The 24,776-nt window shown below is 43.3% G+C and overlaps 1 protein-coding gene across 3 annotated transcripts in view; it reads left to right on the forward strand.

The window, feature by feature from the left end:
* The window catches only part of DMTF1 (cyclin D binding myb like transcription factor 1), a 66,888-nt gene extending 42,198 nt beyond the window's left edge, over nt 1-24,690 (forward strand). For all 3 annotated transcript variants that reach the window (XM_038389120.2, XM_038389115.2, XM_038389132.2), the window contains 6 exons: nt 1,061-1,276; nt 10,662-10,747; nt 16,077-16,235; nt 17,915-18,298; nt 22,257-22,404; nt 23,312-24,690. In XM_038389120.2, the coding sequence (XP_038245048.1) occupies nt 1,061-1,276; nt 10,662-10,747; nt 16,077-16,235; nt 17,915-18,298; nt 22,257-22,404; nt 23,312-23,421 (1,103 nt within the window). In that variant the 3' untranslated portion in view covers nt 23,422-24,690. The remainder of the gene's footprint in view (nt 1-1,060; nt 1,277-10,661; nt 10,748-16,076; nt 16,236-17,914; nt 18,299-22,256; nt 22,405-23,311) is intronic.
* The last annotated feature ends 86 nt before the right edge of the window (nt 24,691-24,776 follow it).

Raw genomic sequence — 24,776 nt, forward strand, 5'->3', positions numbered from 1 at the left:
AGTCAGATGGAAAGGAAAGCAAAAGGCAGAGAAAGAGATGAATGAGACACAAGAAGAACAAAAGATGGAAACACAGACAGATAGGAATTACCAGACACTAACAAACCCATGATTAATCTAGACCACTTTCCTGTCTGTTCTGCTGATTGATCTATCTGATGCTGGCCTCTGTCTATCCTTTGGGTTCTTTCTCCCATAAGAAGTACCAGCAATTGCGCTCAAATTGTTTGTGCAAACAATTCTGATAAGGTTCTCGTCTTCAGATGACAAGTCTGCAAAGCAGACATACATCTCATTCTTCCAGGGTCCATGCTGGCTGTGATGTCTCCTTGAAAAAGCATCATCTTGTCCGGGACTCAGCTGAAAAAAGCAAAGCTGGGCTTCATATGGAAGGCTCCATAGTCTCTCACAAGATTCGTGGTGTCCTGGCCTTGCAGCATTTCCAGCCTTTATTATATGCTGGAACTCCCTGCTTAATGTCTCCCTCCCAATTCCTCTCTTGCCTTTAATCATTTGAGAGAGTTGCCACATGGTCTTTGTTGCAAGTCAGTGAACAATAGCTCTGGCTTTAGCTAGGCAGATCAAAGAAGCATGAGCCAGAACTGTTGTTGAAATATGTTTATTCTGTAAATGCTCAGGAAGATCCCCATTTCGTATGGACACATGCCTCACCCACAGCCACTAAAACATCATAGGATGGGGCTAGTAACTAGTTTTCAAAGGCAGCAGTAAGAGAAGCCATCTGGTTAAGAGTTTGTGGTCCTGTTCTGTGCTCTGGACGCTTAACATATACCTCAACAGGGGAGCACTTACTCTTGTCCGTATTCCAGCGAGTGCTCCCTTTGGGGTGGAAAATCAGTGATGCTCTATTTGGATGGCTTTGATTACTTTCCCCACCAGCAGCACATGCTCTCTCAAACCCCAGGGGCTCTTGAAGTTACAAAGAGTCCAACGGGTGAGACCCTCAGTTTAGATCTTTCTCAGAGAGCTGATGCATAGTGTTGATTCCAAATGCCCCTCTTCAGCATGTCTGAGAATGAATGTTCTTTTTCTCCCTTAGTGCTAATAAAAGGTCTTAAACAGCTGCATGAGAACCAAAAAAACAACCCAGGGCACCAGCTTTCGGAAAACAAATCTGGAAGTGGGTTATCAAACACTCATCCCAATTCAGGGGTTCAGCATGTACAGATTCGAGTGGCTCACTTGGAGGAGAATGCAGGCAACTCTCCAAGTCCTGTGGCAGCTTTGCAGATTCCAGTCCAGATTACTCATGTCTGTAAGTAGTTGAAACTCATACTTGTTACGTCCTACAATAAAACCTAAAGGTTTCTTGTTTTAAGATGATTAGGGTCCTACCAAATTCACGGCCATGAAAAACGCATCACGGATTGTGAAATCTTGTCTTTTGTGTGCTTTTACCCTATATTATGCAGACTTCATGGGGGAGACCAGCATTGCTCAAATTGGGGGTCCTGACCCAAAAGGGAGTTGCGGGGGGGGTCACAAGGTTATTTTAGGGGGTTGCAGTATTGCCACCCTTACTTCTGCGCTGCCTTCAGAGTTGGGCAGCCGGACGGTGGCGGCTGTTGGCCGGGCACCCAGTTCTGAAGGCAACACCCTGCCAGCAGCAGCACAGAAGTAAGGGTGGCAATACCATGCCACCCTTACTTCTGCGCTGCTGCTTTCAGAACTCGGTGGCCACAGAGCGGTGGCTGCTGACTGAGGGCCCAGCTCTGCAGGAAGCAGCACAGAAGTAAGGGTGGCAATACCACACCATGCCATCCTTACTTCTGCGCTACTGCTGGTGGTGGCTCTGCCTTCAGAACTGGGCTCCTGGCCAGCAGCCGCCGCTCTCCAGCTGCCAAGCTCTGAAGGCAGCACCGCTGCCAGCAGCGGTGCAGAAGTCTGGGTAGCAGTACCGTAACCCCCCCGCACAATAACTTTGTGATCCCTGCACAACTTTTTGGGTCAGGATCCTTACAGTTACAACACCATGAAACTTCAGATTTTAATAGCTGAAATCATGAAATTTACTATTTTTAAAATCCTATGACCATGAAATTGACCAAAATGGACCATGAATTTAGTAGGGCCCTAAAGATGATGAAGAAAAGCAAGTATCTTAAAGCATTTAGGTCTGAGTGCCACTCGGATCTTGTGGTTATAGGACAGGACTGAGAGTTGGGAAACCTGCGTTCAATTTCCAGTTCTACCTCAATTTTGATATGTGATCCTGCACAAATCATTTGTAGATGATGATGATGATTATTGTGTGTATCTGTATTGCAATAGCACCCGGAGGTCCCAGTCAGGGCCCCATTGTGTTACATGCTGTACACACACACACACACACACATCCAAGCTTACAATCTAATACCTTTCTCACAGCGTCTATACAGGTTCCTATGATGGAAAATACTATATGTGTGTTATTTATTATGACAACAATACACAATAATTATCATGCCCGTAGCCCCGTCTACTCTTGTTCAGAAATCAATGAGTTATAATGTTACTGTACATGACCTCCCTTGCACACATCTGAGACAGTGTCTAAAATGCTAGAAAACAACTAGCACTGGATATGTTAAAGGATATGCGCAACCAGTTCAGAGAGGAGGAGTTTGTACATTGCGCACACAGGTAGTACAGGATTTTGCTTCTATTTTCAGTCGCATTCACCGTAGGGTAATGAAAGACTCTGACCCTGTCTGTATTAAGGAAATTCACATACTTCAGTATGTTTACTCTTACTATGGATGTGCCAGGCTAACACAAAGCAGGGTTACACTGACTGCAGGAGTAAGACTCACATTGTGTACATCTGCATTTTGGATTTGCACTAGTATGACAATTGTGCCGTGGTATGTAGCAGAGCCAAATGGTTACTACAGTGCAGATTCAACACCAATTTGAAGGACAGATGAGGATAGTCAATATTTCATCTATAATTTTTTAAAATGGAAATATCTATACAACTTGTATGAATGTGCTTGTATTCCTTTGCCCCTCCATCATTGAAATATCACTTAGATTCTGAGATTGTAAATAATTCAGAGTAGGGGCTGTCTTCATATTAGGGATGTACAGTGTTAACCAATAAGCATCAGTCTTACCAGTAATGTATTCAGTTAACATTTAAATGCCTAGTGTGCACATTGAAAACGCTGCTGCAATACCATTTCATAGTATATGTGGAACTAGGTTCTGCATTGTTAGGAGTCGGGACCATTGCTATGGAACTGACTTCATACGCACAGGAACTAGAAGTGCAGAGGTGCTGCAGCTCCCCTACGTTTTACATGGGGCTCTGCTGTTGGCCCGGGGTCCAGGCTGCTGGCCCCACACCCACCCTCAGCTGTGGCCCCAGCCTCAGCCCCTTTACCCCCGTCCAAGTCCCCCTCTCCTGGAGACATGGCCGCACTCCTGGCCCCAGCTTGCGGGGGGTGGGAGGGTTGGACGGGGTAAGGGGGTTAGCTTTCAGCACCCCCATTATTAAAAATGTTCCAGTGCCACTGACCAACGTCACACTTTGGTAGCATTAAACCTTCAAACAACATCATGTAGGTTATAGTGATTTTTGGTAACTATGGTTCCATAGTGAAGATGGAGCAATCGAAAAGGAGTAATGCCTGGAATCATTTCACAAAAATAACAGAAGACTCCACTAAATGTAAGCTGTGTAATATAGAGCTGAGATGTGTAAAAAGCACCAAAGCAATGCTGAACCATTTGAAGCTGAAACATCCCTCTGTTTCATGTGAAAAAGAAGACAAAAATCAAGCAACGCTGACAGGATTTGTTTCTGATAGTTCAAGAAAATGCAACACACAATGTGATGAAAAATAACGGATAATGTTGTTGTGCATCATGATCACTACACATATGCTGCCTGTAAGTATCATTGAGGGTACAGGTTTTCGTGCATTGATGAGTTTTGTAGAACCTGAATACCACATGCCTGTGAGACAGACTATAAGCTCGCGACTAGAGAAGTGCTATGAAGACTGTGTGAAGTCTGTCTGGGGAAAAATTGGAAAGTGCCAGTAAAGTAGCTTTCACCATTGACTGCTGGACAGCATTAACTACAGAAAGCTATATGACTGTCACTTGCCATTATATTGAAAATTGGGAGCTTCGATCCGCCATGTCTTAGTGTGCGTACACAATCATAGAATATCAGGGTTTAAAGGGACCTCAGGAGGTCATCTAGTCCAACCCCCTGCTCAAAGCAGGACCAATCCCCAACTAAATCATCCAATAATGCAAACAACATTGTGCTCGCACACCAAGTTATGTTACATGGAAATCTGTCAATTGTTTTGCCCATTCTTTGCAGCTAGCCATAAATGATGGGTTTTCTTCAAGTAGTGTGGATCATGCTGTTGCAGCGGCAAGTAGACTAGTTGCACACCTCCACCACAGCACTGTGGCTGCAAAAGCACTTGAAAGAAAACAAACACAGCTTCAGGGTAAGTGACACCATCTGATCCAGTCATATAAAACTTGCTGGAATTCGGTAGATGACATGTTCAAAAGACTCAGTGAGCAAAGGTGGGCTAATAACAGCTGTGTTTTCAGATAGCTCTGTAACAAAACAATCTGATTCCCAAATGCTTCAGCTGCAAGATGAGCATTGGCAATTAATAGAGGATATTTTATCAGTACTTTCGGCTTTAAAATGTGCTACAACTGCCATATCTGCTGAACAGTCAGTGTCAATTTCAAATATTTATTCAATTAGCAACAGTCTTCTCCAAACTCACCTCAGAAGCGAAGCTCCTGTCAAAAAGGGAAAAGTCGCTGATTTCAAGGTGGCTGTTTGTTGTTCTCTGGAGCATCGCATGAAACCCACCAATCCTGCCATAACTGCCAAACCTGCACGTATTGCCTCCTTGTTAGATCTACATCATAAACACATGCGCCTGTTGTCCAAAAAGCAAAGCTTCTGCAGCTTGCATCAATGTTAGAAATAGAAGAACCTCCAAGTGCTAGGGCTGAACCAAGAAGTGCTGAACTGGGTGAGCCAGTGCCGAAAAAAATGTGTGAAACTGAGAAGAGTGCTATAGTGATGCTTTTAGGTGGTGATTTATACCAAAAAGGAGAATGCAGCAGGAAATGAACTGTAAAATTAATTCAGGGAACTTTGTCCTTCATTGGAATGCAGTCCACTGGAGGGGTGGAAAGTCAATGCACAGCATTTTCCAAGGCTTGGAAAACTGGCAGAAAATTACCTGTGCATTCCAGGAATGTCTGTGCCTGCAGAACATGTGTTTTCCAACGCTGGCCTTACTGTTAATCGGCTGCACACAAGACTGACACCAGAGCATATGAACATGTTAATTTTTCTTAACCAAAATCAGTAATAGAGGTGAAATTCTAATCAGACTTTTTGTGGTTTTGGACAGCTAGGGATATTATGTAAAAAGTTAAGCAAAAAAGTGGGTTTTACACATAAGATTGGCTGTTATGTTGTTACTAAAGGCACTTGACAAAGATCATATATATGTGTGATAGATTCATTGTTAACCAGTGGCACTGGAACATTTTTAATAGTGGGGGTGCTGAAAGCCAGTCCCCTTACCCCGTCCGCCTCGCCCCCCCAAAAGCTGGGGCCAGGAGCAAAGCCATGTCTCTGGGAGCGGGGGATCTGGACAGGGGTAAGGGGGCTGGGCTCGGGGTCAGCAGCTGGGGCCCTGGGGGCATGGGGCTGGCAGTGGAGCCCTTGGTGCAGGGCGGTCAGAGCTCCACGTAAAATATGAGGGTGCTATAGCACCCCCCGCACTCCTATTTCCCATGCCTATGTTTTGAACTCATTAACAGTTAAACTTTAACGGATACAATTTTAATAGTTTAAACAGTTACTTTTATTAAACACTACTTCATCCCTACTTCATGTGTGTTCATATGGTACCTAGCACATAGGGTTTGGAGCTTCTGGGCTCTACTGCAATGTAAGTTTTTAATCGTTCTTCCTAATTTCTGGAAAATTACTATCTTTTGTTTTCACTTAAACTCATAAACTGTAAATTAATATTTTCTACCTCTTGCTTCACTTTGCCACTGCTGGGGCAAAGAGTTAAATATTGTTCACTGTGCCCTTTTTTCTTTATTCTTTACATTAGCTGTTCATTGGAAAGATCATTCAAAAGAATTATTGGGCATTTTAGTGTTTTGAATGTCCTTTTCAGAGGCAGCTAAGGGTAGGTCTACACTACCCACCGAATCAGCGGGTGGCAATTGATATATCGGGGTCAATTTATCATGTCTAGTCTAGATGCGATAAATCAATCCCTTAGCACTCTCCCGTCGACTCCGGAACACCAGCACCGCGAGAGGCGCAAGCGGAGTCGATGGGGGAGCGGTGGCAGTCGACTCACTGGCGTGAAGACACCGTGGTAAGTCGATCTAGGTATGTTGACTTCAGCTATGCTATTCTTGTAGATGAAGTTGTGTACCTTACATAAACTCCCCCCCAAGTGTAGACCAGGGCTAAGAGTTCTTAGTAGTTCCATCTGCAGCAGATCAAACAGCATCAGACAAAGAAAACGGGAAAAGAAACACATTCATAAAAGTTAGATGGAAACATATCCTAAGGGACAACAAGGCTGCAAGCTTTCAGCTAGAGAAACCAGGCAGCAATAGAAACAATTTAAGGATGACCTACAAATGAAAAACCAAAAAGGAGTTGTGTCTTTCTTTGCTGCTTTTATTGTATTAAAAAAAGTGTGTCCCTCACTTGGAAAAAAAAAAAAATTCTATCTGGAAATAGCAGGAATGTCAAGTCTGGTTTTCCTGGTTCTGGTGGAGGACTTGCTGCAGGTCTCAGGTCAGAGGTGGATTTGGAGCCAAGACATTAATTGCACGGGAGATGTTGATGTTCTGATTTAAGATTCCCTTCTCTCAAACGTTCACTCAAGGCTTGTCTAAACATACCAGTTACATCGCTTTAACTCTACTTTGTTAAAGTGGCACAAGCTCCCTGTATGAATACAGTGATACTGGTACAAAAATGTGTATACAGCATAGGTTATTCCCATACAGGAAGGGAAATAAATAAGCTATACAAGTATAATCACATCTACTTCCTGGGTACTTCTGATGTTTTTCCTGCCAGTTCTCCCGTCAGAGTTTTCCAAAGCAGATAAGACCTGCATTTCCAGTGTAAAAAAACAAACACTGGCAGGGTGCAGGGGCATTGTTTGTGCATCATAAAGAAGCCAAAAAAAGAGCGCACACCCCTTTGTTTTTTTTTTTTTGCAGGTCTCCTTTAAAATGAGCATATTTCTTTTGGCATAATTGTCACATGACTCAAACAAAAATGCTGAAAAATGTGTGCTGCTGTGCTTCCCTGCTGATAAAGTGCATTGAAACGGAAGGTTTATAACTTCACTTTTTTTTACCTGCTCCATAGAGTGCAGGCATGAGTCCAGATTCTATGCACTAATACTCAGGGGAATACTAATCCCAAACCAGTGGACAGCAGAAAGTGTCCATAATTCTGGAAACACAACTTGGCATAAACCATGACTCTTGCTTCTCTCTCCCCAGATCAGACATTCATAGATTTTAAGGCCATAGCGATTCCCTGAATTAATTACTGCTTCAAGTCCAATAGCTGTGGTTAAACTACAGCATATAGTTTAAAAAAAAGTCCAATCTTGATTTAAAAATTTCCGGTGACGGAGAATCTACCATAACCCTTGGTAAATCTTCCCATTGCTTAATTATCCTCCCTGTTAAATTCAGATTAGAAATAAGGCAAATTTTTGTCCAGTTTCAACTTCCAGCCATTGGATCTTGTTGTACCTTTTTCTGCTAGATTGAAAACAACTTAACAAATTTCTGTTGCCCATGGAGGTACTTCTAGATTGTGATCAAATCACCCTTAAATTTCACTTTAAGATACATAGATTGAGCTCCTTGAGCCTCCTGCTGCTAGGCATAGTTTCCAAACCTTTTAATCATCTCAAAGCTGTCCTCTGAACCCTCTACAATTTTTCAACACCTTTCTTGAAGTGTGGAAATTAGAACTGGACACAGTATTCGAGTAATGTTTACACAAGTGCCAAATGCAGAGATAACATAAACTCCATTAGCCCTTTTGGCCACAGCATCACAATGGGAGCTCGTGGTCAGCTGATTGTTCATCATGAACCCCCAAGTCTTTGTCAGACTCATTGCGGGGTAGAGCGTCCCATCCTGTAAGTATGGCCTATATTTTTTATTTCTAGATGTTTGACCTTATATTTGGCCAAACTGAAACACACACTGTTTCCTTGTTCCCCAGCTTACCAAGCAATCCAGATCACTCTGTCAGTGACTTGCCCTCTGCATTATTTACCACTTCCCCAATCCTTGTGTCGCCTACATACTTTATCAGTAATGATTTTATGTTTTCTTCCAGGTCACTGATAAAAGTGTTAGAGTGGAGACAAAAACTGATCCCTGCAGGATCCCACTAGAAACACACCTATTCAGTGATGATTCCATTTACAATTACATTTGAAGACCTATGAGTTCAAAGTGTCATGTAGTACCAATTGCATGCCATATAGAAGTCTAAGGTACACTTACACTGCAGCTGGGAATGAGCCTCTCCGCTCAGGTAAAAAGAAAAGGAGTACTTGTGGCACCTTAGAGACTAACAAATTTATTAGAGCATAAGCTTTCGTGAGCTACAGCTCACTTCATCCGATGAAGTGAGCTGTAGCTCACGAAAGCTTATGCTCTAATAAATTTGTTAGTCTCTAAGGTGCCACAAGTACTCCTTTTCTTTTTGCGAATACAGACTAACACAGCTGCTACTCTGAAATCCGCTCAGGTAGACAGACTTGAGCTAGTGGGGTTAGCATTAGTGCACTAAAAATAGCAGTGTGGATGTAGGAGCACTGGAAGAGGCTCAGGCTCCCCATCTGAGCCCGGACCCACCTGCCCCACTGGGTCTGAATTCAAGTCGCTAGTCTGTGCCTCCGCCAATGTCCCAGTCTCCATGCTTATTTTTAGCACACTAGTTCGACCCTCACCAGCACAAGTCTGTCTATTTGGGCCTGGCTCACTCCCAGCAGCATTGTACACATGGCCTAAGTGTATTTCATCAACACTATTCATCTTTATCAACCAAACTTGTAATCTCATTAAAAATTTGAAGTTTGTGACAAGATCTATTTTCCATAAACCAGAGTGGCTTGGCATTAATTATATGATTCTGTGTTCATTCTTTATTAATCAAGTGTTTTACCAGGAAATCCATCATTTTGCCCAGTGCCAGGGTAACAGGCCTATAATTAAGGCTACCATTTAGTCACAGGTATTTTTAGTAAAGGTCATGGACACGTCACGGGCAATAAACAAAAATTCACTGTCCATGACTTATACTATAAATACCCCTGAGAAAATCTTGGGGTCGGGGGGGCGCTGTTGTGAGGGGTGCCCCAAGGAGCCACTGCTGGGAAGATGGCCACTGCTGGTGTAGGGCCAGTGGCACCAGTTGCCGCCGAGCAGCAGCTGTTCCAGCTGCCCAGGGAACGTTATGGGGGCTGCCAACAGCGGCTGCTCCAGCCACCTGGGGTCAGTTGCTGGGGGCCAGCCGCACCAGCCACTGCTCAGGCGGTCCCCGGGGCCATCGGTGTGGCTGGCTGCGGGGCTGCCCGAGTGGCTGAGTACAGAGCCTCTCCAGCAGCAGCCAGTGTGGCTGTCCCCGGGGCTACCTGGGCAGCTGGCGTCGGAGCCAGCTGCTTGGGTGGCCCTGGGGTCAGCCACACTGACCTCTGCAGAAGTCACGGAGGTCACGGAAAATCACAGAATCCGTGACTTCCGAGACAGACACGGAGCCCTACCTATATTTACTTGAATCATCCTGATTACCCTTTTTAAATATTGGCATGATATTAGCTTTTATCCAGCCCTCAGAAACTTCCCCAGTTTTCCACAATATATGGAAAATCAAAATTAACAGTCTAGATTGGTCCTCAGCCAGCTCTTTTAAAACTTGTGGGAAGCAAATTATCTAGACCCGCTGATTTTAAAATGTCTAACTTTAGTAGCTACTATTTAATAGCCTCCTTCCTGTTCAAACTGCTTGCAGTAACCCAGTGAAACTGTCAAGCTCCTATAGTATTAGCATTTGTACCTTCAGTAGGCTGCAGCCATTACATACAATGTGATTAAATATACTTGAGTGCATCTTGCCCTTCATCCATTGGTACACGTACACATTATAGGAGGACAGAAAGGAATGCAAATATAGGGCCAATTTTCAGCTGGTGTGGATCAACACAAAACATAACTGTAGTGACTTGTCACTGATTTACTCCAGCTGAGGATCTGACCTATAGGGTGGTCTTATGGATACTTATTCCAGAATATTATTTCTTTTAAAGTGTCATTACAAACATAAATCATGAGATCCCTTTAACATCATTTTGTTTTTTGATCCGTATGCAGTTAATCATACTTTCTTCCCTCTATTTCCATCTTATGTAAGATGGTTTCTTTAAAGAGTATTGTATGCTAGATACAAACTAGAGAACCTTGCCATTAGTACTGCAGTCAGCTTTCTTTCTCTCACCACTGGGAGTAGCAATACCCTGCTTGACACCCTTCTGTGCTGACACATTTTGGTTTACATGTGGCTTTTTGATTTTTTCCTACTCCCATAGCCTCAACTGATTCTCCTGCTGCTGCTGTCGACTCTGAGACAATAACACTAAATAGTGGAACACTACAGACCTTTGAGATTCTCCCAGTAAGTAACACAGAACTTGCCTTGCAATATCACACTTATTCTTTAAATACAGTTAAATTGTTACATTTTTGTAGTTGATTTCCAAAATGGGGAAGGGAGAAGGGAGAATTTAATGGTGATTCTAAAGTAAACTTGTGTTACAAAATCCAGAGCAATATGTGTACCTAGTTGTAATTAGTTAGAGCTGTGAAGGTTCAATATGAAATATTAACTTTTGTGAAACCATTTTATGGCAGGTTTCAGTCAGCTATGTTAGTCTGTATCAGCAAAAAGAAAAGGAGGACTTGTGGCACCTTAGAGACTAACAAATTTATTTGGGCCTAAGCTTTCGTGGGCTAGAACCCACTTCATCAGATGTATGAAGTAAAAGATACAGGAGCAGATATAAATACATGAAAGGATGTGGGTTGCTTTACCAAGTGTTAGGTCAGTCTAACGAGATAAATCAATTAACAGCAGGGTATCAAGGGAGAAGAAAAAACTTTGGAAGTGGTAAGAGAGTGGCCCATTACAGACAGTTGACAAGAAGGTGTGAGTAACAGTAGGGAGAAATTAGTATTGAGGAAATTAAGTTTTTGTAGGTTTCAGAGTAGCAGCCGTGTTAGTCTGTATCCGCAAAAAGAAAAGGAGTACTTGTGGCACCTTAGAGACTAACAAATTTATTAGAGCATAAGCTTTCGTGAGCTACAGCTCACTTCATCGGATGCATTTGGTGGAAAAAACAGAGAAGAGATTTATATACACACACAGAGAACATGAAACAATGGGTTTATCATACACACTGTAAGGAGAGTGATCACTTAAGATAAGCCATCACCAGCAGCAGGGGGGGGAAAGGAGGAAAACCTTTCATGGTGACAAGCAAGGTAGGCTAATTCCAGCAGTTAACAAGAATATCAGAGGCACAGTGGGGGGTGGGGTGGGGGGGAGAAATACCATGGGGAAATAGTTTTACTTTGTGTAATGACTCATCCATTCCCAGTCTCTATTCAAGCCTAAGTTTCAGAGTAGCAGCCGTGTTAGTCTGTATTCGCAAAAAGAAAAGGAGTACTTGTGGCACCTTAGAGACTAACAAATTTATTAGAGCATAAGCTTTCGTGAGCTACAGCTGTAGCTCACGAAAGCTTATGCTCTAATAAATTTGTTAGTCTCTAAGGTGCCACAAGTACTCCTTTTCTTTTTATTCAAGCCTAAGTTAATTGTATCCAGTTTGCAAATTAATTCCAATTCAGCAGTCTCTCGTTGGAGTCTGTTTTTGAAGCTTTTTTGTTGAAGGATAGCCACTCTTAGGTCTGTGATCGAGTGACCAGAGAGATTTTAGTGTTCTCCAACTGGTTTTTGAATGTTATAATTCTTGACGTCTGATTTGTGTCCATTCATTCTTTTACGTAGAGACTGTCCAGTTTGGCCAATGTACATGGCAGAGGGGCATTGCTGGCACATGATGGCATATATCACATTGGTAGATGCGCAGGTGAACGAGCCTCTGATAGTGTGGCTGATGTGATTAGGCCCTATGATGGTATCCCCTGAATAGATATGTGGACAGAGTTGGCAACGGGCTTTGTTGCAAGGATAGGTTCCTGGGTTAGTGGTTCTGTTGTGTGGTGTGTGATTGCTGGTGAGTATTTGCTTCAGATTGGGGGGCTGTCTGTAAGCAAGGACTGGCCTGTCTCCCAAGATCTGTGAGAGTGATGGGTCGTCCTTCAGGATAGGTTGTAGATCCTTGATGATGCGTTGGAGAGGTTTTAGTTGGGGGCTGAAGGTGATGGCTAGTGGCGTTCTGTTGTTTTCTTTGTTGGGCCTGTCCTGTAGTAGTTGACTTCTGGGTACTCTTCTGGCTCTGTCAATCTGTTTCTTCACTTCAGCTGGTGGGTATTGTAGTTGTAGGAATGCATGATAGAGATCTTGTAGGTGTTTGTCTCTGTCTGAGGGGTTGGAGCAAATGCGGTTATATCGTAGCGCTTGGCTGTAGACAATGGATCGAGTGGTATGATCTGATGAAAGCTAGAGGCATGTAGGTAAGAATAGCGGTCAGTAGGTTTCCGATATAGGGTGGTGTTTATGTGACCATCGCTTATTAGCACCGTAGTGTCCAGGAAGTGGATCTCTTGTGTGGACTGGTCCAGGCTGAGGTTGATGGTGGGATGGAAATTGTTGAAATCATGGTGGAATTCCTCAAGAGCTTCTTTTCCATGGGTCCATATGATGAAGATGTCATCAATGTAGCGCAAGTAGAGTAGGGGCATTAGGGGACGAGAGCTGCGGAAGCGTTGTTCTAAGTCAGCCATAAAAATGTTGGCATACTGTGGGACTATGCGGGTACCCATCACAGTGCCGCTGATTTGAAGGTATACATTGTCCCCAAATGTGAAATAGTTATGGGTGAGGACAAAGTCACAAAGTTCAGCCACCAGGTTAGCCGTGACAGTATCGGGGATACTGTTTCTGACGGCTTGTAGTCCATCTTTGTGTGGAATGTTGGTGTAGAGGGCTTCTACATCCATAGTGGCTAGGATGGTGTTTTTAGGAAGATCACCAATGGACTGTAGTTTCCTCAGGAAGTCAGTGGTGTCTCGAAGATAGCTGGGAGTGCTGGTAACGAAGGGCCTGAGGAGGGCGTCTACATAGCCAGGTGTCTACAATCCTGCTGTCAGGGTGCCAATGCCTGAGATGATGGGGCGTCCAGGATTTCCAGGTTTATGGATCTTGGGTAGCAGATAGAATACCCCAGGTCGGGGCTCCAGGGGTGTGTCTGTGCGGATTTGTTCTTGTGCTTTTTCAGGGAGTTTCTTGAGCAAATGCTGTAGTTTCTTTTGGTAACTCTCAGTGGGATCAGAGGATAATGGCTTGTAGAAAGTGGTGTTGGAGAGCTGCCTAGTAGCCTCTTGTTCATACTCCGACCTATTCATGATGACAACAGCACCTCCTTTGTCAGCCTTTTTGATTATGATGTCAGAGTTGTTTCTGAGGCTGTGGATGGCACTGTGTTCTGCATGGCTGAGGTTATGGGGTAAGCGATGCTGCTTTTCCACAATTTCAGCTTGTGCACGTTGGCGGAAGCACTCTATGTAGAAATCCAGGCTGCTGTTTCGACCTTCAGGAGGAGTCCACCCAGAATCCTTCTTTTTGTAGTGTTGGCAGGAAGATCTCTGTGGGTTAATATGTTGGTCAGAGGTGTGTTGGAAATATTCCTTGAGTCTGAGACGTCGAAAATAGGATTCTAGGTCACCACAGAACTGTATCATGTTCGTGGGGGTGGAGGGGCAAAAGGAGAGGCAAAAGGAGAGGAGAAAATAGGACAGATTCTTCTGCTGGGCTAAGAGTATAGTTGGATAGATTAACAATATTGCTGGGTGGGTTACAGGAACCATTGTTGTGGCCCCTTGTGGCATATAGTAGTTTAGATAGTTTAGTGTCCTTTTTTCTTTTGTAGAGAAGCAAAGTGTGTTTTGTAAATGGCTTGTCTAGTTTTTGTAAAGTCCAGCCACGAGGAAGTTTGTGTGGAAGGTAGGTCCTATGATGGTGTCCCTTGAATAGATATGTGGACAGAGTTGGCACCAGGGTTTGTAGCAAGGTTTGGTCCCTGGGTTGGTGTTTTTGTTATGTGGTGTGTAGTTGCTGGTGAGTATTTTCTTCAGGTTGGGGGCTGTCTGTAAGCGAGGACTGGCTATGATATACATATGCTATATATATATGCTATATATGCCATCATGTGCCAGCAGTGCCCCTCTGCCATGTACATTGGCCAAACCGGACAGTCTCTACGCAAAAGAATAAAGGGACCAAATCTGACATCAGGAATCATAACATTCAAAAACCAGTAGGGGAACACTTTAATCTCTCTGGTCACTCAATAACAGACCTCAAAGTGGCAATTCTTCTTCAACAAAAAAAACTTCAAAAACAGACTCCAACATGAAGCTGCGGAACTGGAATTAATTTTCAAACTAGATACCATCAGATTAGGCCTGAATAAAGACTGGGAGTGGTGAGTCATTACAAAAACTTAATTTTCCCAATACTAATTTCTCCCTACTGTTACTCACACCTTCTTGTCAACTGTCTGTAATGGGCCACTCTCTTACCACTTCCAAAGTTTTTTCTCCTCCCTTGATATCCTGCGGTTAATTGATGTGTCTCGTTAGACTGACCTAACACTTGGTAAAGCAACCCACATCCTTTCATGTATTTGTACCTGCTCCTGTATCTTCTACTTCATACATCTGATGAAGTGGGTTCTAGCCCACGAAAGCTTATGCCCAAATAAATTTGTTAGTCTCTAAGATGCCACATCTTATAGCAGTGTATGTTTAATATTTTTATTTTAATAAAAATCTTTCTTATAAGTGGAGTTTATAACACGAGAGACCCTTGCTGGCAAAAGATCCCCCTGTGCCTGTACCATTCATCCCATTATTGGTAGGGCATGGTCTCTCTCTACTATTACTGCAGGCAGTGGCAAATGTGGCTGGGGGCTCTGGGAGGCCATATCCTCACTGAACAGCTGTAGCAAGAGTCTCCTTGTCACTCCTCTCTGGGAGCAAGACCAAGAAGTCAAGAATCTCTCCTTATCTTTCCCCTTATGGGATACTGGCATCTTTTATCTCCTCTCCCCCCCCCGCCCCGCCATTTCCATTTGGTCAGCCAGGGCCCAATCCAGCTCCCATTGGGTCTTTCCATTGACTTCAATGGGAGTTGGATCATGTCCCAGCAGAGGGGCAGACAAGAATTAACCTATCAGTGGGTGGAAATTGCTGTATTCCAAGTGGATTTAGGATAGCAGAACCTGCTTTTACCAGAGTGTAATTTCACTACAAGATGTGTAAAAAGATTCTGCACCAATGCAGTTCACGATTTTCACTCCAGTTTAACCATGTTCCCTTGTTAACTTTTCTATCCATTGCTGAACAGGAGAGCGGACTAAACAGAACCCTACACTTCCCTGTAGGAGAAAGTCCTTAGGGCAGGGAGACAGTTGCAAGAACTACGCATAATTAGTTCTTCACTAAATTTAGTTTATTGAAGAAAAATGAGGTTTTTACAGTTGCTCCAATTAAATTGTGGTAAGTAACACAGGGAAGGAGTTATTTATACAAAGCCCTGGCTAGGATGATTTAACTGGGACTTGGTCCTGCTTTGAGCAGGGGGTTGGACTAGATGACCTTCTGGGGTCCCTTCCAACCCTGATATTCTATGATTCTATGATTCTATGATTTCAGTACTAGTTCTAGCTAGCTAGACTCCCTATAAGTGAGTGCACCAAGAGCTTTAAACATGGTTCAGGAAGTGGGGAATTTTTGTATTGACCATTTTTTTCCTTTCTTAGTCCTTTCATCTCCAGCCTACTGGAACTCCGGGCACTTACTTACTACAGACAAGCTCAAACCAAGGTCTTCCTTTAACACTGACTAGCAGTCCGACAGTGACCCTGACAGCTGCTGCCGCTCCTGCCTCCCCAGAGCAGATCATAGTCCATGCCTTATCCGTACGTATCTTGAAGAGTTAGAATGCTGAAACATCTTGGGAAAAGGGTGGGCTAAAAATTATTGCCTGTCAGCTGCTGTGGTTACAGCAGGCCCCTGGTTACCTCTGTATGCTAAGGTTACAAAATAGTTCCCAATGCATACACCTTTCTGACATGCTCATAACTTTCCATAATATTCTCTTTGGAGCTGAAATTTTCCATGCTCACTCTCTCTCTAGTCACAGGTAGAGTAAAATTCTTTTGACCATTTTAAAATGATTGAAGAGTGAGAATTTCCCATTTTAAAAAAAAAACTCTTCAAACCACAGGCTGCAGAAAACTTGCTGAAGTTTAAAATTTGGCATGGACATAGTCCTTATTGGAGATTAGTTGTTTGGTTGAAGATTAAACTGGTTTGAACATGATGTCTCCCTCTAGTGGTTGACCTCAACTAAATTTAAATCTGTTACCTACAACTTTTTATTTATAGGATTTTCTAAGATCTTATCACTGAAATCTTCACATCTATGAATTAATTTATCCTCCCACAACCTTTGTAAGTTAGGGAAGTATTGTGACTGATTAGCAGAGGGTGAAAGCTGACAGATATTGGAAGTCACATAGGAAATTTGTTGCAGTTATAGAAAAAGAACTTTGATCTCCTGAATCTAGGACTATTATTTTAACTGTAATCACTTAGCTGAAGTGGTATGAGCTTGTGCTTTTGGAACTGAAGGTATCTGGTTTGATCACTGCTGATGACTTTTCTTTCTCAAATTAAATAATACTTAAGTTTATCACTATCCTCAGAATTATAGAATATCACGGTTGGAAGGGACCTCAGGAGGTCATCTAGTCCAACCCCCTCTCAAAGCAGGACCAGTCCCCAACTAAATCATCCCAGCCAGGGCTTTGTCAAGCCTGACCTTAAAAACCTCTAAGGAAGGAGATTCCCCCACCTCCCTAGGTAACCCATTCCAGTGCTTCACCACTTTTCTAGTGAAAAAGTTTTTCCTAATATCCAACCTAGACCGCCCCCACTGCAACTTGAGATCATTACTCTTTGTTCTGTCATCTGATACCACTGAGAACCAACTAGATCCATCCTCTTTGGAACCCCCTTTCAGGTAGTTAAAAGCAGCTATCAAATCCCCCCTCATTTTTCTCTTCTGCAGACTAAATAATCCCAGTTCCCTCAGCCTCTCCTCATAAGTTATGTGCTCCAGCCCCCTAATAATTTTTGTTGCCCTCCGCTGGACTCTTTCCAATTTTTCCACATTCTTCTTGTAGTGTGGCGCTCAAAACGGGACACAGTAATCCAGATGAGGTACTCCTTCTTTGTTAGAAACAGCAAGGAAGAAATGTTGTCTAATAGTGAGATCACAGGATGGAGATTCAGGACCCCCCTGGTTCTAGCTGCAATTCTGCCATTGATTCACTTTACCTTGCTATGTCCCTCTTTATTTACTCCTCCATAAACTAGATATAACAGTTTCAACCAGGTGCAAATTCATAGAGTTGAAGGCCAGAAGGGACCATGAGAGCATCTAGTCTTATCTCCTATATGTCACAGACCATTAAATTTCACCCAGTTTCCCATGTATTGACCGCAATAACTTGTGTTGGACTAAAGATAGGTGAAAAATCCACAAAGTGCTAAATACTATTTATTTTGTATCCTTTGTTAATACTTCTTACAGCCAGAACATTTGCTGAATTCAAGTGATAATGTCACAGTGCAGTGCCACACACCGAGTGTCATAATTCGCACTGTTGCTACTGAAGACATCTCCTCCGTAACCCAGGCAGAACTTACTGTCGATTCACACATTCAGTCAACTGACCTGTCAGATCCTCCAAGTACCCTGGAAGCAGATACTTTTCCACACGACATCCATCAGTCCAAGCTGAGCAATGAAGAGCAGTCTGCCTACATTGATGATGACTCCTCCAAATTCAGTGGCAGAAATAGTACCGAACTGATAGATGGGGTGATGATAAGAACTGAAGAGGAGATTTCAGATACAGACCTCAAACGTGAAGAGGATTCCCACTCCAATTTAACTGACACTTATGTCACTGAGGTAAGGAAGTGTATGATGGAAACTATCAGAATATCTGAAACTACTGCCTCTAAGGCCTTGTCTACACTACCCAGGTAAGTTGACCTAAGTTAAACTACTCCAGCTACATGAATAACTTAACTGGACTTGACATACCTTAGGTTGACTTACCCCGTGTCTTCACTGTGCTGTGTCAATGGGAGATGCTCTCTGGTCGACTTACCTTACTCTTCTTGGAGAGCTAGAGTACCAAAGTCGACCAGAGAATGCTCTGCTGCCGATTTAGCGGGTCTTCACCAGACCTGCTAAATCGACACTTGCTGCATCGATTGCAGCAGCGTGGATCTCCCCTGTAGTGAAAACAAGTCCTCAGGGAGAGAGAAAGTGAAGGTTCAAGATAAAGGCCTGATAAGAAAATTAAGGTGTCCTTATGAATGTATTAATAGTACTGCTTTTTAATTCAGTCTTCTAGTGTTTTAGCTCCATGAGCATTTTGTGCAGAGGCTTTTTCTGTCTCAGAACTTCGTAAACCCTTACATGTTGGGAAGTGGTGGTAGTTAGATCAAGGCTAGGGTTTGGGTTCAGATTCAGTGGCACAGAAATCTCACAAGTGGGCTAGGAATCTGGACTCCCCAAGCTCTCATCTTGAGAATTTTGCTTTAATGCAGATAGGTAGCATAACATAGTGTGACCCAGCTAGTATGGATCAAAGCAGTGTACTGATGGTTTATGGTTTTAGGTGATAAATAAGCCAGCTATTTGTCTACCAAGTCACTGTCTTTTCTTTACAAATATATTGTGTGAGCAAGAGAAAGGTGAAGTACAGTATTGTTCACAGTCAACTTTTTACTCTACTAATCTCGCTAGTGTCCCCTTAGCTGCAGCAGACTTTTCATGACTTCTTTGCAGGATTTGATTGGTTAAGCGGAATAGTCCAATTATTAAATGCTTAAACACTTCAGTAAAGATTCAATTGTGAAACAAATTACAATCTCACACAGCTCCACATCTCAGATGCAGCCACATGTTTATCTAAATAAGTATAATACTGGAGCCATTGTATAGGCTCGATCAGGGGTGGGCAAACTACGGCCCACAGGCCATATCCAGCTCTCCAGCCGGTTTAATCCGGCTCTTGAGCTCCCGCTGGGGAGCAGGATCTGGGGCTCCAGCCAGGGAATGGGTTTGGAGGCTGCTCTGCTTCCTTGTGCCGAGGCTGCTGGAAGCAGCAGCATGTCCCCGCTCTGTCTCCTACGTTTAGGGGCAGCCAGGGGGCTCTGTGCGCTGCCCCCGCCCCAAGCGCCACCCCCGCAGCTCCCATTGGCTGGAAACTGTGGCTAATGGGAGCTGCAGGGGCAGCGTCTGTGGACGGGGCAGCGCACCGAGCCGCCTGGCCGCACCTCCGCATAGGAGCCTGAGAGGGGACATGCCGCTGCTTCCAGGAGCTGCTTGAGGTAAGCGCTGACCCGAGCCTGCACCCCTGACACCCTCTCATGCCCCAATCCCCTTCCCCAGCCCAGACCCCCCTCCCACACGCTGAACTCCTCATTTCTGGCCCTAACCCAGAACCCACACTCTGAGCCAGAGCCCTCTCTCTCCCATGCCCCAACCCCCTGCCCCAGCCCTGATCCCCCTCCGAACCCTTGGTCCCAGCCTGGAGCACCCTCCTACACCCCAAATCCCTCATCCCGAGAGCCTGCACCTCCAGCCGGAGCCCCCCCTCCCACGTCCTGAACTCCTCATTTCTGGCCCCACCCCAGAGCCCACACTCCCAGCCAGAGTCCTCACCCCCTCCTGCACTCTAACCCCAATTTTGTGAGCATTCATGGCCCACCATACAATTTCCATACCCAGATGTGGCCCTCAGGCCAAAAAGTTTGCCCACCCCGGGCTAGATACTACCTTTTATACCAAGCCCATACATCTTGCATTTTCTTGAATTGGAACAATTGATAGGGATAAGTAACAAGAAATAAGATCAACGTGCATTTTATTGGGCTTGTTAGAGTTTGTTAGGTTAAGTTGCACTTCCCTTCAACAAACTATTCTCCAAAAGGATTAATATAACAGATGCTACAATTTTTTTTTCTCACTCAGCCAGGAATCCCACTATAATTCAGACTGTGTTAGGTTTTGTTTCTGCAACAGTGAACAGATATGTACATTGAACCTTCTCTCTGCTGTTCTTATGAGCAGGATCAGTACATCCTGCATACAGTCCAAGGCTACTGACTTTCCTCAATTTGCATTCTTTTTTTTCCCTTTAGTTGAAATGGATGTAATAATAAGCTCTACATTTTAGGCAGTTTCAGAGATCTCTCTATTCCAGCAATTGAATCCTTGGATTGTCACACAGAAATCAAAATAAGTTAGGTTACCATGTTCAGAATATAAAGACAAAAATGCTAGCAATTCAAAATCTAAACTTTCAAGACATTAGTTATGGGTAAAGATATGAAAAGATGTTAGTTTGTTTTTTTTTAGTTATTCTAGGAAGAAAAAGCAAATTGACTTGGTAATTCTCATTTGTTTATTCTCCTAGCTAAATGGAAGTTTGGGGTCTGTGCAGTTTCACTAGTGGAGAGAGAGGGGAATATTTTAGCCAAGAGGAGTAGGAGTGACTCTAAAAAGGCCTCTGTAAACTTCACTTTCTGAATAAGACTTTTCTCCCCGCCTGCTGCCATTACAGTTGTGTCAGTGCATGGGAGGTATGGGCTCACGTTGCAGGGGTTTGATAACTATAGCTGGAAAAGTGCCCAGTTGCCTTTCCCTCTATCCCCTGTACCTTGAATGCCAGCTTTTCAGTGTGGACCTAGTAACCACTCCTCAACGTTGGAAGGTATGCTATGCTGTGCTTTCTGCAGGCTGCTTCCTCGTTGTATTAGGGACATCATACTTTGCACTAAGTAGCGCAAGCTAGGATCTGGTCTAATTTAGTAAGGGAGGACCCAGCTATGATACATGCATCAAATACATGCGTTCCTTCATACATTGCTTGACAGCAACTGATAAGGGGTAACCAGCTGGGTGGCCAGCCACAAAGGTGGTACTAACAAAACTGCCGAGAGGAACAGGTTTTAGTAAAACTGGCTGGACGATCCTAGCTATCCCTCTAAACAAGGGCCTCTAGCCAGCCCCAGCAGTCTCCATGCCATCTGTGAATCTGAACAATTCTGCTATTTTCATTCTGTCAATTCCAGTCACCCCTGCTGTTCTGCAGTGAGCCTTTAGCTGACAGCAGTCAAGATCACTCTTACTTAGCTGTGCTTAGAGTAGTTAAAACTTGACAGTGAAAGCAGCAGTTGTAGTTATGACTTAAGGAAAAGTGTTGGTAAGGTGTTAATTTTTTTTCTAACTTCCTTATTAAATTCACAGAAAGCAATTATAGTTGTTGTATAAATAATTTGTGATTACAAGACCAGAAAGGACAATTGTGATTTAGTCTGACCTCTTGTGTCAACACAGGCCATAATACTTGCTTGAATAAATTTGAACTAGAGAATCATTTACCATAAAAAAGTCTTGATTTAAAAGTTTCCAGGGATCCATCCCAACCCTTGGTAAGTTTTTTTCAGTGGTTAAGTTACCCTCACTGTTAAGTTTGCACTTGATTTCTAGTATGAATGTGTCTAGCTTCAAGTTCCAGCCATTGGATTGTGTTATAACTGTTACATTGAAGAGCCCTCTTATCTACATGGGGACCATAACTTGATAAGTATTGTAAATATATAATGTATGTCTCAGCACATCTAGAGAAGAGTAGCCAACATAGTGAGAAATTTAGTTTATAACCATTGTGGTTCACTTAAAACAGTGCTTTTGAATATGTCTGTCATTTTCCGCTCCTTCTAACTACTGCTCGCTGTGAAAAAGATCTCAGCCACGGCCAGCACATAACTCAGTTTCTAGAAGCAAATGTTTCTTTATCCCATTATGGATAAACCTCTCACATCTTATCCTTCAATCTCTCATCATGCAGGACCTAGGTTCTCCAGCCATAGAAGAACAAGTTGATCAGTCTGCAATAGACGATGAAACTGTCCTTATTGTTCCTTCACCCCATGGTTTTATCCAGACATCAGATGATATAGACAACGAATCAGTCTTACCTCTGACAACATTAACAGGTAATATGAGACAGTTGCTTAGTGCAATTGGCCTGAAACAAGATTCTTTAGTTCAGGGGTTCTTAAACATCATTGCACCGCAACCACCTTCTGACAACAAACATTACTACACGACCCCAGGAGGTGGGACGGAAGCCTGAACCTGCCACTCCGGGCAGAGGGGCCCAAGCCCAAAGGCTTCAGCCCCAGACAGGGGGCCTGTAACCTGAACCTCGCCTCCCAGGGCTGAAGCCAAAGCCTTTGACCTGCCGCCCAGGGGTGAATCCCTTGGGCTTTGGTTTCATCCCTGGGTGATGCAGGTTGGGCTTCGGCCCTGGGCCCCAGCAAGTCTAAGCCAGCCCTGGCGACTCCATTAAAACAGGGTCCCGAGCCACTGTTTAAGAACAGCTGCTTTAGTTCAATATGGTAATTGAGCTCCTCTAATCATTCTGTGCATTATAGCCTTTATCTATGGAATCTTCGTTTAACTTCCCTTCCAAATCATTGCTGGTTTGAAACTTTAGAAATAAGCCTCTTTAGATAAAAGGAGTTGGAAGCTTTTTTAAAAACAAGGAAGTCATGCATTCATCAGTTTTCCTCCACTGCACCAATGTTAAATGCCAGCTAATTCGTTTTAGACTGCTTCCACTATAGCTGGAAGAATGGTGATGGGTGGTAGCAGTTCCAGCCCTTGTGGAAACCACTCAGTGTGAGGTTTGAGTTAGAGATTGGTTTTTGTTCAGTGTGCAATTCTGTATACCTGCTTTTTAGAGGAAATTGTTTTGGAAAAACTAGAGGGTCTCAGAGTTGCTACATTTTAATAGTTTTATTTAAACTGTTTCAAAGCACTACCTATGTGCTTTTGAGGTAAGTTTTTTTTTTTAGCAGTACAATAAGTTTGTCCTTAACATGTTATGGCTCATTGCAGATCCTATATTGCAACACCATGGAGATGGATCACACATTATTGGCTCATGTTTGGACAGTCCTGATTCTGAAGATTCAAAGGATGTTGAAGACTTAGTGAGTTGTCACTAAGAAGCAGTAATCATGTCTGCTTTCTAAATGAACCTGTTTGCATCATGAAATTACAGTTGCAACTCTGTACCACCTTCCAAAGAAAGTAGTCAGTTCACATGTTTAAAACATTCTCAAGTTGAAATGGCTACAGTGTACTTTTACTGCTCATAAGACTATGTTCCTCATTTGTAAAGGGGTACAGCAGCTAACTGAAGCCCCAGTTCAGCAAGAGGTTATTAAGAATCTCAGTTGCACACTGCTAGGATCCGTCAATCATTTTGACCTGGCTGGTGCCCATGTGTTGGACTCTAGGCACCTTGAAAACTGGATGGAAGCCAAGGACTACAGCCCTTAGCTTGTTAGTGCAGCAACAAGAATTAGTTTGCACACATTTCATGGAGAGCGGATGAGGATTTCTGCACTTACTGGCTGTTCTAAAATACAGAGTTAAGACTTGTTACTTTTCCTCCTGAAATTTAGCTGAGGATATCTCAGTGATTTGAGAGGGTGAGGGCAAGGGCAGGAGCAGCATTGCAGAAGGGGTCTTTTTTCCCCAATTTCATTTGATGTACCAGTATTTCCAGTACATAGGACCCTATTTACAGATGCTTATAGGGTTGTCTTTCGCTGTGCCTGTTCCTGAAGAGTCCATTGCTGGCAATGGATGGAGTTACAGAAAGAGCAGAAGTGAAAGATTTGAACTTTTGGAGGTTTTTTTAAAGTAAAAAAATAATCACTACAGCAAGTTCAATAAAAGGGAAACTGATGAGAAAGGGAAAGCTATGGAGGTCTACCAGCATCCCTCTAAAGCCTAGAGAACAAAAGAGCCTCTAACCTTCAGAGGCCATTCCAAGTTGGGTAGAAAGACTGCCTAGCTATTCTCCTTACACTTCCAGCCTCTCTCTGAAGGTGAGTTGCATGCAGCACATTAATATTTGGGCGATGGCAAGGAGGTGGTAACACCCTTTGCAAGGTCTTGAAGAAGCAGCTCAGTAATAGTTTGGGCCTATGTCCCTAAAGCAGTGGAAAGCAATTCATTCAACACTTCAGGCTCATAGCAGACTGAGCAGCCTTCTAAGTGAGCGTGTGTATGTATGAGGGAAAATAACTGTATAAATTATTTTATTTATTTCTGTAATTAGCTCTTCATAATCAGTTGATCTTTCAGTCTGTGGTTTTGTTAATGTGAAATTAAGTTGTAGTTTCAACAAAAGGTTGCCTAGGGAACAGAAATAATTGTATAGTCAGTTTAAACAAAAATAAAGTATTTGTCTTACGTAACTGTAAGATGCCATTTATTTATTCTGTTACAGATCTTTGCAATGGTGCAGTTATTTGTACAATAATTAAAAAAAATGCAGTTTTTTCCAAAA

The sequence above is a fragment of the Dermochelys coriacea genome, chromosome 1 (assembly GCF_009764565.3).
Source record: "Dermochelys coriacea isolate rDerCor1 chromosome 1, rDerCor1.pri.v4, whole genome shotgun sequence".
Taxonomy (NCBI): domain Eukaryota; kingdom Metazoa; phylum Chordata; order Testudines; family Dermochelyidae; genus Dermochelys; species Dermochelys coriacea.